The sequence below is a fragment of the Cinclus cinclus genome, chromosome 6, assembly GCF_963662255.1.
Source record: "Cinclus cinclus chromosome 6, bCinCin1.1, whole genome shotgun sequence".
In the NCBI taxonomy this organism is placed as follows: domain Eukaryota; kingdom Metazoa; phylum Chordata; class Aves; order Passeriformes; family Cinclidae; genus Cinclus; species Cinclus cinclus.
The window spans coordinates 58,488,346-58,506,534 of record NC_085051.1 but is presented as its reverse complement, the minus strand read 5'-3'; the positions used below and the strand labels follow the sequence as shown (position 1 = coordinate 58,506,534).

At 45.3% G+C, this 18,189-nt stretch overlaps 1 protein-coding gene across 3 annotated transcripts in view; it reads right to left on the bottom strand.

The window, feature by feature from the left end:
* Positions 1-3,949: 3,949 nt before the first annotated feature.
* The window catches only part of SLC35F4 (solute carrier family 35 member F4), a 111,234-nt gene continuing 96,994 nt past the window's right edge, over positions 3,950-18,189 (bottom strand). For all 3 annotated transcript variants that reach the window (XM_062494939.1, XM_062494940.1, XM_062494941.1), the window contains exons 4-8: positions 15,151-15,370; positions 9,473-9,598; positions 8,209-8,401; positions 6,800-6,889; positions 3,950-4,191 (exon numbers count right to left, since the gene is read on the bottom strand). In XM_062494939.1, coding sequence (XP_062350923.1) covers positions 3,950-4,191; positions 6,800-6,889; positions 8,209-8,401; positions 9,473-9,598; positions 15,151-15,370 — 871 coding nt within the window. The remainder of the gene's footprint in view (positions 4,192-6,799; positions 6,890-8,208; positions 8,402-9,472; positions 9,599-15,150; positions 15,371-18,189) is intronic.

Genomic DNA, 18,189 nt, shown 5'->3' with positions numbered 1-18,189 from the left:
ACAACTTCCACCAGACCAGGTTGCTCCCAGAAGAAAATATTCATCCTTGGAGCAACCCAGCCAATTCATGTTTTCAGCCACAAAGCACCAACATCTCTTGTGACTGCATTTCCCAGATGCAGAGCAGCCTGGCCTGTATGTTTTTTTCTTCTTTTCAAATGAAAATGTAAAATCAACACCCTGATTCCCTCCTGAGTTTCTCAATGCTTACTGTCTATTTTTCCTTTTTTTAAAATTACCCTCCCCTGGTTGAGAACAGGTAATTCCTGTTAAGCAGCTTGGGGAAATCATGAATTAAATGTGATGATGGATGTGTGGGAGCAGTGGAAACCCACGTGGATGTTCGAGCCCATGGTGCTTTATTTGGGGTTTTACCCAGGAGCTGCCAAAATCCTGACAGGGTCCCCACACTCTTCAATCCCCTGTCCTGTCCATGTTTCCTTCTCAAGTTTTATTCTGTGAAGCAAAGAGTGCCAAGAGCAGCAGCTGAAGGTTTGGGGTGGAGGGGAGGCTGCTGGAGGATTCCCTTCCTGCAGGTCACTGGGGCAAGCTGAGATCCTGGTCAGGGATGCTCATCCTTCTCTTTAACTGGGGGTTATTCAATGCAATAATGTTATTTTATTTAGTCACTATTTGAAGTTCTGTGAAACTCCTCAGTATTGTGCTGTAGGAACATGGGAATGGAGGAGCTTTGGTCCCATACAGTGCCATTAGGGACACTCCCATGAGAGCTGGAAAAGTTTTATCCCTTTCTTCCATTTCATTTACTGCTTGAAGCTCTCTACCAAATTCAGATGGAACCTGCAAGTGACAATGATACCTCCAGAACTGGATTTTTCAGCAAATTTATTGCAGTCAAAATGAAATCATTGACTCCTAAGTGCTCTGATGCCCTTGCTTTAAGGAAGATACAGGGGAAAGCTCCAGGGCAGGGCAGTGCCATGACTTGGGGCAGAGGGGCAGAGTTTGTTTCTGACTTTCACACAGGGCAAAGGTGAACCAAGGGGCAGCACTCAAACACCAACTGCAGCAATGGATCACCTCTGCCTTAAAACTTCTCCTCAAAAATTAATTTAAAATCACGGGGAAAAAAAGTGGACAAAGAAGGAGATGGAAAGTGGGTGGAATGGATTTTGGCCAAAATAACGCCTGGGCTTTTATGCAAATCCCCAGTGAGAAAAGCAGAAACAACCCCAGTGCTGTGAGCAGGCTGTTGTTTGTCCTGCCTGCAGCACGTTCAGGCAGCGACAGCGTGAACAAATGGATCAGCAAAGGGAGGAAAATATCCCCTGGCTGGGATCCAAACTGCTGTGGCTGATAGAGCTTGTTATTACACATCTGTAAGGTCAAAAAACACGGCTTGTTCCTCCCTCTGCTCCTTGTCACTGCTTCTGACAGGGGACATCCATCTCAGCCTGGGCTGGGGACAGGGTGGTGCTGATAACACAGCCCGTGCTGCTGGCTCCCTGAGCCCTCCAGAGAGGGCAGGCACTGCTGGGGATGCTCCAGGAGGGTTATTCACAGCACATTTTGTTTTCCTTCCAGCGATAAGGAGAATCTGATGGCGCAGCTGCCGGGACAAAAGTGGAATTTTCCTTGGGAGACAGGGCCACAGAAAGAGGATCTCACATTGGTGGGGAGGGCAGAAGGGGCTGTCAGAGAAATGAAATCCCACGATGCTGGGGAGGTTGGAAGGGGCTGCCAGAGACACCCACAGCAGTGGAAGTCACTTGGTGGGGTAGATTATTGGTTTGCTGCTCCTCTGATGGACCACCAACAGCATCAGGCCGAAGAGCTTGTTGTCCAATTCCTTGGGTTTGGTGGGGTTTTCTCCAGCTGAAAGGCTGAGCTGCACTCCAGGGAAAAATCATTATTTCCATGCTTAATGAGGAATTTGAAGTGGAGGCTGGGGCAGAGGGTGAAAGGAGGGGGTTTAAGGCATTGCTGAGAGGGATGAGCACCCCTGGAAAGCATCTGGTGGTAGATTGCCCAGAGAAGCTGTGGTTGTCCCATCCCTGGCAGCGTCCAAGGCCAGGCTGGACGGGGCTTGGAGCGACCTGGGATAGTGGAAGGTGTCCAGGCTCATGGCAGGGGGTGGGACTGGATAACCTTTAAGACCATTCCAACCTGAATCATTCTATAAGCATCAGACCAAAGCAGGGGTGCTCTGCTCAAGCCTTCCTCTGTTGGGATTACAGCCAATTTTTAACACCCTGTGCCCCTGGCCATGGAAAGTGTCAAGCAGGAGAAAGCTGACTCAAACAATGGGATTTCACACGATTTCCCCTGCAGAATTCTCAATGAAGTTCCTTGAAGGATTCAGTCCCAAGCCTGAATATGCTGCCATGAGGCTGCTTGCCAGAAAGTGCTCAGCAATGCATACTGAAACCAAAGTTTTGTTTTCCCCATGTGTTCAGCTTGGCAGGAGCTACAATTTCAGTAAAACACATCCCCAGAACTATCTAGCAATGTAAATGAATGTATCAGCTCCAAAACTGCGGGGAGAGGCCAAGCTGCCATGTGCTGTGTGCTCTCAGCCCATCAGTATCTTCATAATTAACTTTTTTGGAATATTTTTTGTCTATCTCCTCTCAAAAGCAGCAGGCCAGGAGCTGTAAGAGGCTTTTGAGTGTATGCAAGCCTTACACCTCTGGGTTCAGGGCACAGGGGACAGTTGGTTGGGTTGGTTTTTTGCAGCCCTAATTCTGCAGCCATTTGATGAAAGAGCCCAAGTTTGTGGGGTTTTTTAATACACACATTTTTTTTTTCTGCTTTGCTGGCTGCAAGGAACAGTTTAGACATGATCACTAAAAGATTTAAAAAACTTCCAATAGAAGAGTCAAATAAATTATTATTTGCATGATATTTTTTTTCCACCTGGCAGAAATACCATCGAAAACACCCCTAACTGGCTGCTAATCAAACTCACAGACTGTGGGCAGGAAAATCAGCAGAGCTCAGTAATCTGTGATACTTTCCAGTTGTTTTCATTCTTCCTTTAAAAAAAGGGAAAAAGAAAATGTCTGTCTAGCAAGTGCTCTCAAATAAAGACAGTCTTGAGTGGTCAATCCCAGAACAGTGTGAACCAGCCTAAATACACAGCAACAGGCCTAGGGAAGGGACTGGGAAGTTGTTCGGTTTGATTTGGCTTTTGAAAGACTTTTCCACAGTAGAGAATAAGAAAATTATTCATTTGTCCCAAAGATCTAGAAAATAGGAAATGGCATTTCCCAGGGACAGCAGGAATCCAGGGTGTTCCATCTCTCCTGAAACTTTTGTAGCTCAGCTGGGAATGCAGCTTTTCTGGGAGAAAAAGAGGTAAACAAAAGTATTTTTTTGCTTTACTAAAGGCACTCAGATTCCAGCATCACTTCTAGAAAGGAGGTGTTGAAAGGAGGCGCAGCTCAGTGTCTGGGAAGAGAGGCCTCATGTTCTGCACATCATGGAATATTTATTCTGATAATAATAGGGAATATCAATGCCAACATCAGTGCCTTTCAGAAATGAATTCTTCAAAATGCCAGGAGAGGCCTGAAACACTTTTCCAAAACTGCTACCTCACTGAAAGGGCACTTCATTGAAAATAAGTCAAGATGTTACATTTTGAGATTTAGCTGGAAATATCCAAGATTTGTATCCTCCAAAATGGCTCTACTTCTGCCAGCAGAGAGAGATAAATGACGTAAATTTGATCCACATTTTAAACTCACCAGCTCAGAAAGACACAACCTTAAACGTTTTGTTTATTACAAAAGATTTAATTGTAGCTATTTACACCCGTTCCTTGTTAAGCGTATAAATGTAAACATTTATTATAGATGTATTTCTCTTATCTTACAGCTCATCCCCTGCTCAGGTTAGATGACGTTTTTTGAAGCATACAGGTGGTGAGGAAAGTTCAGCTATATTCACAGAATATACATCTGCGTGCAGGGAGAGTCCTCCAGCCCTAGGCCAGCGGGATGGACACTGTCCCGTTGGCTCTGCTCCTGCTCCTCGTGTGGACACTGGATTCCGTGATGTCCTCGGAGTGATCCTCGCTCTTCTTCTCCTTCAGGCTGTTGATGAACCTCAGGGTGATCTCGTCCCACTCCTCGGGCAGCAGCATGAGCAGGAAGCCGATGCAGATGATGATGGTGGCCCCCAGTCGCACCACGCTGAAGATCATCTTGTGCTTCAACAGGTCCACGGCTGGGAGGAGAGGAAACAACAACGGCATCAGAACAGCAGCAGGATGGATGATGGCACTGAAAGCAGCCTGGCTCATCCCTGTGACACTCCGGGTGTGACACTGGCCGTGTGGCTCTCAAATCTGCCCGAGCTTTCCTCTGGCAATGCAGTGCTGGAGGTGCCACAGCTCCTCCATCCCTCACTGCCTAGGGCAGGATCCGAGGAAGTCTGGAGGGCTTGGATTAAGCCTCAAGATTCCCGTGGTGAAGGGCTTGTGAGGGAGCTGAGGGGGCTCAGCCTGCAGAAAAAGAGGCTCAGGAGGACCTTCCTGCTCTCTGCAAGAAGAGGGTGCAGTGTTGGGTTCCTGGGATATTTCTTTCCTCTTATCTGATATTTACATATCCATGTACACAAACAACAGGCTGGGACTGCTGGAGCAGCTGCCTCGAAACCTTTATTCCATCACAATCAGTCTCATTTTACAGAGCCAAGCAAGGAAAATGGAAACAGCTTCAGCTGTTTACAACAGCAGATGAAGTTCTCTTTGTTACAAAGTCTTTTAAAAACTTTCTAGCCAATGGTACAACATTAAAAGCTGACAAGTGTTTGCTCAGGCCAATTAATAAAGCTCCAAGTACATCTTGCTTTGAACAATGCTTGCTTGTAATAGCTTAAAACAATGGACAAAGCTTCATTATTAACTTTACATATTTCTACTATATTGCTTAACATATTTTCCTAAGGCCTATCTTTACACAGCTCACATTGTTTCTTGTCCTTGCATTTTCAGCATTCTTGCATTTCTCAGCATTCCACAGCATTCCGTCCTGAGATTTGCTTTCACATGGCTTCCTGAGAGTTTTACACCTTTTCTATTTCCCACATGCAGCCAGGTGGGGCTCAGGCTCTGCTTCCAGGGAACAAAGGGCAGGAGGTAGGACAAAGGGACAAGACCTCCAGTTGGGACAGACTGGATATTGGGAAAACATTCTTCACTGAAAGAAGGCACAGGCACATGCTGCCCAGAGCAATGGTGGAGTAACCATCCCTCAAAGCACCCAAAAAATGAGTGGACATGGCACTTCTCTTTATGGGATATTTGGTTAAAGGTTGGACTTGATCATCTTGGAGGTCTTCTCCAACCTTACTGAACTATGAATCTGTGATTTGCTCCACCTACAGCACACCTGAGCCCTCAGGCAATCCCACAGGGGTTGCTGCGTGCTGGAACCCTGGACTCTGAGAATTTTGGACTTTCTGTGCTGACAGGCACTAACCACCCCAAGAAAACACTGCATTTGACCTGAGGCCGTGGAGAAGGCTTCCGAGGTTGGATGACGGGAACTGGGATTATGGGTGTGTAGTTTGAATGGAAGTGTGTAATATCACATGGTGGAAAACTTGGAATTGGGGGTTTTAGAATATAGCAATATATGGAGAGCAAGATGGAGGTTTCAGAGCTGATGTTTTGTCCTTCCTCTTTGCTTTCTTCTTCATGGGTATGGGTGATTTTTTTTGCAATTGGAAAGAAAAATCCGCATTGTGGGTCACGGGTAGTTAGTTACTGGATTAAAAGTAAAAGTAATTTAGGTTTCTGTTCTTAACTGGACAATTTTGCCTTAAAAGGCCTTGTAAAGAGTGAGATACATCTTTTGACTTGTCAGCTAGAAGTGCTGTAAAACTCACTGTAATATAGATAAGAATTAATAAACATCTGTGTCTGAACAAGAAATATCATCTCTCTGGCATTTAGTGCCAACTCCAGCAGAAAAAGAAGATAAAACACGACAGAGTGGTGCCCCATGTGAGGATCAAAAAACCCCAGATATTTTCTGGTGCTCAAACCCCCAGGAGTGATGAGGCTGAGGAGACTGAAGAGCAGAGACAGAGGCTGTTCAAGACAGGACTCTGGAGTAAATTCTGTAACGGGGTGGTGTTTTGTACCGCTTAATTAGGGGCTTGTCTGAAGTCTCTTTTGTCTTTACTTAGAGCCAGGATTAAAAAACACATGAAGGAAACGAATTTTCTTGTGTTCGGGCTTGTTTGTTTATTAAATCTTATTAAAAGTACAGAGAGTTCAGCAGCACTTCAAACCACCTGCCAGAAGTGAGCAAAATGGAGAGAAATCCAGCTGCTACAAGGTCTCTTAAAGCTAAACAGTCCAATAGAGAATTAACACCTATATTATTTGTACTTTTAACCCAATAAATAAATTCCCATGACCCTCAGTGCAGCACTGACCAACCAGAAACTACTGCCTGAAACCATGAAGAAGAAGGAAGAACACCAAAAGGAGACACCACCCAAAATCTTCCATCTTGTCCCATACCTATTACTATATTATAAAAACTTCAAATTGAAAAACCCTTCACCATGTGAAATCACACACTTCTATTCTAACTACACACTTGTAATTTTAACTCCATCACTCAAATTTGGACATTTTCTCCAAGATCTCAGGTCAAAAGCAGTGTTCTCCAGGGAGTCAGTGCCAGAAAGCACAGAAAGCTCAAAAACCCCAGGCTTCTGGGATCCAACAAATTTCCACCCAACAAATTATTTAAGCAATAAAACTGCTTTGTGAGTTCCCATGGGCTCATTTTGCCAGCAGCAGCCATGGCACTGGTACCTGCATTTCCAGGGACGCTGAGCACAGTGCCAATGGAGATCAGGATGGGGTAGGTCAGCACCACCCCAACGTTAACCAGGATATTGAAAGCTAGGGAAAAACAGAGAAAACAATACATGAAAATGAGGGAAAACTCCAGAGTGAGACCCTTCTCCTCCACCTTGACTCTAAAGGTACATTTTGGGACATTAATATGTGATATTAAGTACCCACACCACAATGAGGGAGTTGTCATAAAGTCACTGAGTTTTGGTTTCTTCTCTGTGAGTGTGAAATTAGGGAAAATTCTTCACATGGGAAAGGGGAGGGCTGGATGGCCTTTCACAAACTGAGATTATCACACTCATATTTCATGGCTTTCCACAGACTTTAATCAGGTACAAAAAAACTGGTCTTCTGTTGTTTTGGGTTTTGTTTTGTTTTGCTTTGTTTTTGTTACATGGCAGCACTCCCAGAGAGATCCAATTTCCTTGAAAGATTAAAAAAAACCCTTAAAGTTTGCTTAAGTTTCTTTAACCTTCCATTGAAAGATTAAAAGCAAATTTAAGTTTTTGATCACCCACCACTCAGTCCTGTTGCTGAGTCCCCTGCATAAGGTTGGGTTTATATACTTGGGTGGCAAATTATCCCTAATTTTGGTCCCCTAGGAGCTCACAGGGCAGCTGCAGTTGTGGTCAGAGCAGCTCAAAGTGCTCACAGCAGCTCAGCTGCCAGCCTGGCCACATGTCAGGATGTGACATTCTCTTTGCTTCCATTTAATAAATGTGTACTGAGACAAAAACCTCTTCAATTATAGAATAAAAGAGACTTTACCAAAGGAAAGGATGCTGTTATATGTGGAAATTAAAATGCCCCCGGGCTGAATCCAACAGATATTTTGTTAGCATTTCTGGCTCAGAAAGAGGGAGCCTTATGTGAGCCCTGCCCAGAGCCTGCAGCACCCCCAGAAAGGTGCCCCAGACTGGGGGTGCCCCTGTCAGTGCACAAACATCCTCCAGGAGCTGACTGGGAACATGCAGCCCTTTGAAATGGGATTTACAGCAGTCAAGCTGTGCCAGAGACAGAGGCATTGCTGAGGAACTATGGTACGGATGAAAAAACGGGCAATTAGTAGTGCTGTTTCATGTTTACTCCCTGCAATTACTGTTAATTATTAATTATTATTAATTATAACTATGCTTACATATAAATTATTAATTGCATCTCAATTAATAGTAATGCTTCATGGAGTGTAATGAAAAATATGAATCATTTTTTTAAGGAGCACCAGTTTGCACTGGGACCAGAATTAATCTGCGAGAGAGCTCTGCTGCTTTAGGGGACAGGGGAAAATTGTACCCCAGGCTAATTTTATACAGGGCTGGAGGGATGAAGACCTAGAAAAAGAAATAAATTTTTTTATCACATACCTAACCAGAGGCCAGCTACTCCACACAGGTAACCCCAGGGCACGGCAGAGAAGGGGTACCAGTACTCCACTTTTGTGAAGTAGAGGATGATGGGGGTGATGGAGATGAAGATGAAGTTGAAGAAGCCCAGGGTGGACACGAAATGAGCCGCTTCCCCGAAGTTTGCACTCCCAAGGAACATTTTGAACAAAACCTGGAGAGAAGAAGAGGGATTTAGACTCCATGCCTGTCATGGAAGCACTCCATTCCCTAGGGGGGAATGGAGCAAAGGACAATATGCCACAGCCCAGCCCTTTTCCTACACAAGAGTGTTGCAAGGGGATCTTTGGTGGGATTTCTACCCTTTCCTGTGTTTTAGCACCATGTCTTTACCATGGGGATGGCTGAGTCTGTAAAACAAAGCTTTACACAAAATGCCACGAGGAGCAAATGTAGAAGAACCCAGGAAAAACCAAGAATAAATCAAGAACCCCAGGACACACCATTCACTCAATGAATGTAGAGGATTTGGGCTGGGTGTGGCAATGCTGGGGTTTGGGAGGAGACTCCAGTGACTTCCAGAGCATGACCCTGCTGTGAGAGGGAAACCAGCCTGGAAGGGCTCATTCTGTGAGAACTTGTCCTCTAGGAGCCTAAATTTGTGCACTCTGAGTGACTTGTGAAAGGCCACAACAAATTTATGAGTGAGACAAGCAAAATCTAAAGCTGCAGGGGCAGCTTCTGACCCCGCCACAACTCACTCCAAACTTTACAAACGCAGCTGAAAACAAACCCAGCCACGTTCTGCCCAACCTGAGACACAGAATCCCTGCCTTTGCCAGCCCTCACCTTCCAGAGCAGCCACTTCTTCCAAGCAGAAGTGTCTTTGATGAATTGATGAATCCCAGGCTCACACCAGGGCTCCGAGCCCAGCATGTGCCAGGGAGCTGCAGTGCAGACCTGGTGTGAGTTGGCCATCCTGGCTCTCCTCCCTGCTGCCCCTTTGAAAAGTGTTGATAAACTCTGTTGTCATGATTTAAAAATGATCTTAAATTCCTCGTGGTGTGGCAGTGGAGCTTTCAATAAAGGCTCATCAAGAAAAGCCATTCTGGGCAATTGGCAGATGACAATTAATTACCCTCATCATAGATTTCCTGACATTGTCACAACATGAGTGACACAGGAGTGATGAACACAACAAAACATTCATTTTACAGCAATTCTCTTTGCAACTGTGTCTTTTTAACAATGAATTTAGGAGTGCCAGCAAACAGTTGTGCCCTACCTTATACAGTGCAGATGTGGAGGCTGATCCCACGGCGTAGGCCACCCCGATAATTGAATCACCCTGGAAACCATCTGCATATGCCATCATCACAATTCCTGTGATTGCCATTATTGCTGCCACTATCTGCACAGACAAAGCAAAGCAGTGTAAAGCTGAGATCATCACTGGGAGGGGTTTCTCATGACCCACTTGCTCTGACCTGGAGCTTTCTTGTTTCCCCTTAAATAGGAAAGACGGGGGGAGAGAGATGTAAAGCATAATGAAAGTGTGTGCAGTGACAGGGATGAGGATCTACAGCACTGCAAATTCTGCTGGGGCCTACTGACAGAACATCCATCATTATGTATTTTGTCAGCTAAGCATCCACTTTGGAGAGGCAACTGCAAGATCAAGAAATTTTAAGGCATCACGTTCTACCGTACAACAAGAGAAATGTTTACCAATGCCACCAATTTGACTTGAAATGCAAACATTAGATGGCCAAACATCCTGGAAATTTAGTCAAGGGGAATGAGCCCTGTATTTTGGAATACCAGGGTACCACAGGGAGCTCTTCCAGCTGTTTTGGCTGTGCCCTGACAGCTTTTTCGGACAGACGTGACTAAATTTCTTCATGAAGCCTTTACCTTTGTGCTTAGGTTTTTGGCCTGATTTGGAAATCCCAGTGAGAGCATCTAAGGAGCTTCAAAGAAAAAGAACAGGAATCGTTAACTACACCATATCTGAAATTCTGGGTCAACTCCAAGAACCTTAAGGAAGTGGTAGGGAGTTTTATTCTTTAAAAAACTGCCCCTCTCCACCTAATTGCCCTTAGCAGGTAAATGTGGAGTGTGAATTTCAAAGATACTGAGTACCAAACTTCCATGGATTGTTTCCCGAGCCAGTGCACAACTCCTGAGCCTACACCAATGTGACATGGACACTTTGCCTCTTGAAAACATCACCGAACTTCATTTAAGAAATATTTAGTCCTGGATAAACCTAAGCTTTGGCCCACAGACTTCAAAGACTTCATCTTGATCCAAACACGTGCCCTCCTGTAAAACAGCCTTTCAGAGCTCTCAGTTTTACCAAGAGTCCCAGAAAACCACTGACACTCATCCCGAGCAAATGTGAGCCAGACTGAGGTAACAAGCACAAAAAATCCCACAAAAAAACCCACAAAAACTTCAGCAGGGCCAGTCAGGAGAGCAAAGCCCTGTTTCAGGGGACACACGGGACAGGGACACACGACTGACTCAGGTGAAGGTGTTCTCACACAGGGAACAGTGGGGAACCCAGAATCACTTCCCGGGACAGGGCCAATCTCTGAGACTCCAGGTAAAAATGTCAGCGCTCCTAAATCCCATAGGCATCCAGGCCAACATCTTCCCAGAAAAACTCATCTCCTGAGTGTAGCTTTAAGTCCTTCCCCCTCACCCTCAGCCCTGTTTCACAGTTCTTGAGGCACACAGGTGTTCCCTCACATGGCTGTGCCAAAGTCACAGACCCCACTGCAAGCCTGTATCCCACCTTACTTACATGTAAAACACCCCAGGTTTTTGGTTTCAGCAAAACCTGAAGGTATCACTGATACTTCCAAATCCACCAGGAAATGGCAGCTGAACCCCAGATCCCCCAGTGCTGTGGGCTGGAGCTGGGAGTCCCCTGTGGAACTGCAGTCTCTCAGTGCTGCGATGAGATCTGGGAGGGGGTTAGCAAGAGGGGACCAGGAGGTTTCCCCCTTTTCCTTCCCAGGATAACACATTCCAGCAGTTGGGCCATCCTGGGAGACACCAGCCTTGAAGCAATGCCAAATGACAGCCAGGACTCCTCAGACATGCTCAGCCTCTCCTCTGAGTGTCCAGAAACCCCCCTGCCCTGCCACACTGCTGGATCCACCTCAGGCTGCACTACACATCCTGCCCTGCACAGAAATTCAGGATTTCAGCTGTCAGCTGGAGTATTTCCAGCAATGTGTCTGTCTCAGAAGGCAAAACCAGAAGAGTCCAATGTAGTAATGCCCTCCTTCCAAGGGCAAGGATGGAGAATTAACTCTTGGTGCCCTCACTGCTCAGTCCATTCCTTGTGTCAGTGAAAATGAATAGATCCATCATCCCCTTTCTTCCTATCGTGAAAAACTCACTCCCAGTTTGCCTAAAACAAATTTAGAGAGCCAGATTCCTAATTTAATCAAATATTTATAAAGCCAAGTGCAATTTTTTTTCCCCTGAAACAACTAAAATGGTGGACACATATGGAGCAACACCACCTCCTGAGATGTAAGACCTGAGACTGAAAACAGCAAAAACATTATTTAAATTTCATGCTCAAGGCTCATCCTGCATGTTACATACCAGGGCATCAGCACAGCTCTGTGCCTGCCTCAGGTGTTGGCTTTAGAAACCTGAGCTCACATCTGCAGGATACTCTGCAAGGTCATAGGGAAGCAAAGGTGGCTGTCAGCACATTAAACAAGGCTTTTAATTAATGGAAGAGCACAATAACTTTTGGAGCCTCCTAGCTAAGGAATGAAATTAGTTTGCCTCTTTTTTTCTTTTTTATTCCTAACAGACAGCAAGGCCAACCAACAGTTTATCAGAAACATTTTTTCCTATGTGGAGCACAGCAGAAAATGAGGTGCAAAGAATCACAGAATGGTTTGGGTTGGAAGGGATCTTAAAGCTCATCCAGTTCCAACCCCCTGCCATGGCAGGGACACTTTCCAGTATCCCAAGTTGCTCCAAGCCCTGTCCAACCTGGCACTGAACACCTTCAAGGATGGGGAAGAAACCTCTCTCCAGGCTAAAGTCAACATTTTCAGGGGAGAAAAATGTCCCCAAACTTCTTTGTACCTACCTAAAAAACACTGATTCATCTGCACACGTGAACCCCAACCAAGAGCTTAAATATGCAAACATCTAAGTATGTGTCTAAATCTAAGCAGCACAAGCCAGAACTACTTAAACATGTGAAGTCTTTTAAATATTTGTGCTTGCTTTGAGCCAAAGCTGTCTGGACTTCCCAAAGTGTAACATGGATATATTATTAATTTGAGAGAGAGATGTTCAGGAGTGTCCAAGCAAAGGTCAGGGTGCAGGAAGGGATGATTCTGTGTGTCCTTGCCCAGAGCAGGAGGTACTTCAAGGTACCTGAGCTCTACCTGCACTACTTTTACAGGTAAATAGAACCAGAGAATTGTTAAAGCTGGAAAAGACCTCATCAAGTCCAACCCTTCACCTAACACTGCCAGATCCACAACCAAACTACTACCCCAAGCACCACATCTACACATTTTCTGAACACCTCCAGGAATGGTGACTCCACCACTTCCCAGGGCAGCCTGTCCCAGTGCCTGACCACCTCTTCTGTAAAGAAATCTTTCCTAATACCCAACCTAAACCTCTTCTGGTGTTTTTCTCTCTTGGGTGGGTGCTAGAGCTTCACCATTGATGGCACGTGGCTCTCCCTGCAGGGCACACACTCTGGGTGCCTCAAACACAGCCACAGCAGCTGAAACTTTGTGTGCAGCCCTTCTGCAGTTATTCAGTGCTCCCACAGGTGGGACTGTGCCATTCCACAGGGTGGCCAGCAAGACAGGCTTGTCTTTAGACGCGGCATCTAAAAATCCAGCCCTGCAGCCTTCCTGGCAGCTGCTTGCAGGTGTGCAGGAAAGGTGCCAGGGCATCAGAGGGATGTCAGGCAGCTCCCACGTGCCCGTGGCATCCATGGGCAGTTTGGGGACAGCTGCAGCCACACTGAGCAGACAGGGAGCTGGGAATGTGATGCAGAGCCACTGCTGTCCCAGGCACTGGAGCATCCCCACCTGATGGAGCTCCTTGGAAAAGCTGGCTGAGCTCCTGGGTGCAGAGGTTTTCCACAAAAACATGGCTCAGGGTATAGGATTAAACCTTTATTTCTTTCCATGTCCTTGCTGTCCAAATAATCCAATTCCTGCTGATCTCCGAGAGCAGCTGAGGTATCCAGAGCACAAAAAAGCTGGGTCTGTGCTGCAAAAACCCAAATTAAAAAGCTCTCAAACACTCTCCTGCCTGGTTATTAACATCATGAAGTGTTATTCTGTCAGGAGAGCTGCTGTGAATTCCCTCTCCAGCAATGGACATCCAGGCTTTGCCAGCGAGCAGCAAAATCCAGGAAAATTTTCCTCTCCAGGAAAAGTTTTTCCTTTGTGAACCTCATGGTGACTACAGCATTCCTGCTAACACATATTTATGGCAACCTTTTTTAGTCAGTGAAAAACAAATAATAACTGAAAATAGCTTTTGTTTCTAGGTTCCTTTAACAGAGCAGGCTAGGAGAACACAAGAGCTACGCTTGCTCTTCCAGAAAAATGTTGCTTTGAGATAAAAATTAGCTTGAAGGGTACAAAATGTTCAATTTTTTTCAGATGATCAAGGGGCAGAGGGGGATAGTTATTGTTCCTATTATTTCTGTAGAGAACTGAGGGCTTTAAACCCTGTTTATTTTTTGAGTAAGTCAGTGGGCTGAGGGTGGGTCACATTCACCTGATCTTTCTGATTTGCAGCTGTGTTTGACAAAGATATCCAGGTGTCTGGCTTTACCTTTAAGCACTGGTACCCTCAGTGGTACACCTACCCTCCTCAGCCTGGCAAGCACAATGCTCTGCTCAGTGTCCTGGTGGCTGCTCCACAAGCCAGATGAGATACCTGTTCAACAGGATGTCTTCTCCTTACATTTCTGACCCTTCTATCACACTATTATAAAAAAAAAGAATAAAAGGAAAAGAAGAAATAGCTGCTGTGCCCATTTTCAAAAAACAAACTGACTTGGATGAGTGTCCTGATTCATCACGATTTCCATAGAACATAAATCCAGCTGCTGCTGGTCCCTTCTAATCACAGCCACCACACCTGGCCCCAACCAGTGCCTAATGAAGTTCAAGGTTTTCAATGATTCAGTCAGGATTGTGCCCAACAAGGCCTTGAACCATTGCAGAGGGCAATCTGCATCAGAGAACTAGCAGAAACCCTCACTACTCCTCACCCAAGGTGTGAAGCCAACACTTTAAACTGCTGCATGTTGGGAGGTGTGTGTATGGAAAATTACACAACAAGTTTGCTTTCCTCAGGTCCAGGGACACATCATTTTGTTTGAGCTCTATTTTAAATTTCTGCAGGGTCCATTTTACTGCCAGTGAGTCCTGTAACACCTCAGTGCAAAATGCACCTCCACACAAGAGAGCTGTGTTAATTTTAAAGTAATTTTGGCACACGCACATGTAAATGTATGTGTAATAAGTGATAGAGTAGCACAAGAAAAATACATCACACATTGAAAACATCCATCTACCCAAACAAGGAATAAAAATGCTTTGATTAGAACCTACACATTCATCACTAAGTTTAAAACAAAATTAACTAAACTTCAGTATAATAAGCCAAGATAGAACAGGTTTATATGAAACTGGAAGTTCTTCCATTGTAATTCATCAAGTTACACTTGGCTGTAATAGCTCCTTGAAATTCCCAGACCGAATTCCCTTTGAAGTTCTGAGGTCTCTAACTGATCCTGAGGCTGCATCATGAAACTAAATGAGAAATTTCTCATGGTGTGTCTGCACCCCACTGCAGCAGTGCTATGGCAGCTCCATGGCTGATGGGTTTCAGTGCAATTATGAAAACATGAGGGAGTGGAAAAGGAGGCACGTTCATTACCCTTGCTCCCATGAACCTGTCTTTGAGCACAATCCAAGAAAGCAAGAAGACAAAAGCTTTGTTACAACAGAACAGGGCAGAGACGTCTGTGGCTGTGAGCTTCTTTAAAGCCAGTAAATACAGGTAGTTAGTCAAAGTCCACAGAATAGAAAAGGGAGCAGTCCTTTTAAGAAAGAGTTTCAGCGTCAGACCATCTTCACCAAAAATCCGACTGCATTCCCTACGGAAAGAAAAGAGTTTCAGTCTCAGCCACGGTTTTCCTTAGCATTCACTCCAGCACAACAAACATTCATTAGGCTTTTATCGTGCTTTTCTTAACTACTCCACACACCCAAGAGAATCCATTCTTTAATTCAGGTAGGGAAAACGACCCATAATCTTCATAAAACAGCAACTTTGCAAGAAGAGAAGACGTCACTTACCTGGAACAATTACACTCTGTGCAACAATAATCCCAGGGACTCACATACAGAAATAAAGGTTATCTATATTCTGACAGCACCTAGACTCTTCCTTCAAGGCCATGAGCACAGGGATGAGAATCACCAATTTTTCTCTGCAGCTTGCCCATTTTTTTTTTTTTGCATAGCTCCAAGCCCTGTTTTTATTCATGTTGAAATATATTTTTATGTATGGCCAGGAAAGCTTAAAGAATTGCCTAAAGATACTCCAAAAGACTGCCAGACACATCAGCGTGGTGGGGAAGGGAGCCACAAGACAGTGGGAGTGAGCCAGGTAAATAGAAGTGTGAGAGAAGAAAAGGAAAGGGAAGGAAAGGAAAGGTATTTAACAGCCTCATTTTATTGTACAGTGAAAAGCTGTGTTTTCTAGGATTTTTCCTCGAGGATTAAATTGCAAACAAAATTCACATCTTCCCAAACACTGCGTCACACACAGCTCGAGTGAGCTGTTTGCTTCTTAGGAGTTCAGGGATCTCTGTCTTTCCAAGACTGGGAAGGATGTTTTTGAGCAACCCCACCGTCTGCCCTCCTGGTTGAAGGTATTCCTGAAGATATTCCCAGTGCGCTTCACTTCTCGGCATGGCAGGATCCCCGACGCTGCTTAAAACATGGGAGGGCCCACAAGTGATCCCAAAAAGCAGGGGAGTGAACCAAGGCACCCTCAACCTGCAGCACATCCTTCCAAGGAAAAGGACATGGAGGGAATAATCCAAATGCCCTGGGGCTCCGAAGTGCTCACAGCCAAACATGGCTGTGTTGGGAAGATTGCTAAAACACTCATTATGTAGAACTAATTAGCAACTTCAAAGATTGCACTGCAGTGTGATGCCAAAAAATGTTTGTTATTTGGGGGTGGTGGAGGTGGTTTGATAATTATCCTGATTTGGAAGACAAAATTGTTTTCAGGGCCCCTTAACCATTTTTACTAATTGTTGGGAATTTTGCTGTTAAAGACATCACAGTTTTTTATTCTTAGGATTGGGAACCATCACTCTCATTTTGAGGAAAGTAGAATAATAACATCTACGTCATAACTGAAATCAGCTACGTCTTAACCTAAAGTAGAATCGAAGAATCTACTTAATTATCGCTCATTTCCTGATGACACTAAGACAACCTGGTGTACAAAGCAATCATTCTTGGTAATAATAAATTCCATTCTCAAACTCTGTGTAACAAGATAACACTCAGGGTCGTGGATGTGCTAATTATCTCCTTCACTCTAGTTGACCTCAACGCTCTCAGGAGTCCTGTTCACTAAAGATCAGGATAAAAATGTTTAAAATATAAAAAAGAGCAGCTACTGGTGTGCATCATTTATCCGAGATGCAAAGCGAACACTCGGTGAAGCAAATAAATTAATGCCTAACTTTGACTGCAGGGGTTTGTAACTCTGATTTCAACAGGATTTAGAGGTGACAAGTTTCCCTGTGTGAGAAGGGACTCACTGGCAGCACTTCAGTGCTCCCTGACATGCAGATACAGCAGTTTACCTTTAAAAGATGCTTCCCCTTGAGAATTGAGTGGGTGCAGAGTGTAATTGGGCTCAGACTGCATCTCACCTGAAGACAGGTGGGTGCAGTGTGGCTGTGTCACCACTCCATGACCCCACATCCACGGTGCTCCATGAGGAAAGGAGCTGTACTGTGAAAACAAGGCAGAAAGGTGCCTGGGCTGCCTCCAGAAATGCAGGGCACAGCTGGACCCAGATGCCAGAACGGGCCAGGTTTTGTTGTCCTGCACACAGACAAACCCAGAGCAGAGCCAGGAGGACATTTCCAAGTGCCCTGACAGTGTGAATCCTCCAAGGAGGAAGGCTCAGTGGTTATCACATTCTTCTGGGTCGGTGATTTGGGAGAGGCAGTTGTGGTTGCCCCAGCAATGTCGCTGATGTCTGAGTTCCCAGAAGCAGTGGGAGGGTTGAGCAGAGATGCACAGCCAGGAAAAATATCTGGAAATGCTTCACAGGCCCCAGGCAATGGGGGCTTAAGTAGGTAGAAGGGCCTCCATCACACAGAGCAGTGGCCAAACAAAATAGGCTGGTGGTTCCTCAACTTTCAGTGAAGAAAATACAGCAAAGTCGCTGACAGGGTCGTGCTGAGTGAGGCAGAGACATGATGAATTCACCCCTGTGCCTTGGAGAGCTCCATGAATAATGCTCAGTCAATGAGGAGATAGGGAGAATGCTTTATTTTCCCAGTCAGATTGCCTGAGGCTTTGTGAGGGCTGGTGGCTCAGTGGTTAACTCAGCCTCTTTGACATGCAACTAAAATTAAACTTGCAGGAGTCATCAGACATGACAGTGATTAAAACCCTGGGCTCAGGAGAGCTCCCTGGAACCCTCCCCACACAAATAATGCTGCAGGCTGCTGACTTGGAGGCACAGACATATCTAAGGGCAGCTGACCCTGAAAGTACGACACAAACTATTTCCAAATGCTCAAGAGGTCTATTTAAAACCTGCCCTCTAACACAAATAACTCTTTCTACTTGCAGGTAGCCCTGAGCCATCAGCTCTGGGCAGCGTGCCATGCTCTCAGGAATTACAGCACCTCAGGCAGTTGTGCAGCTTTGCCTC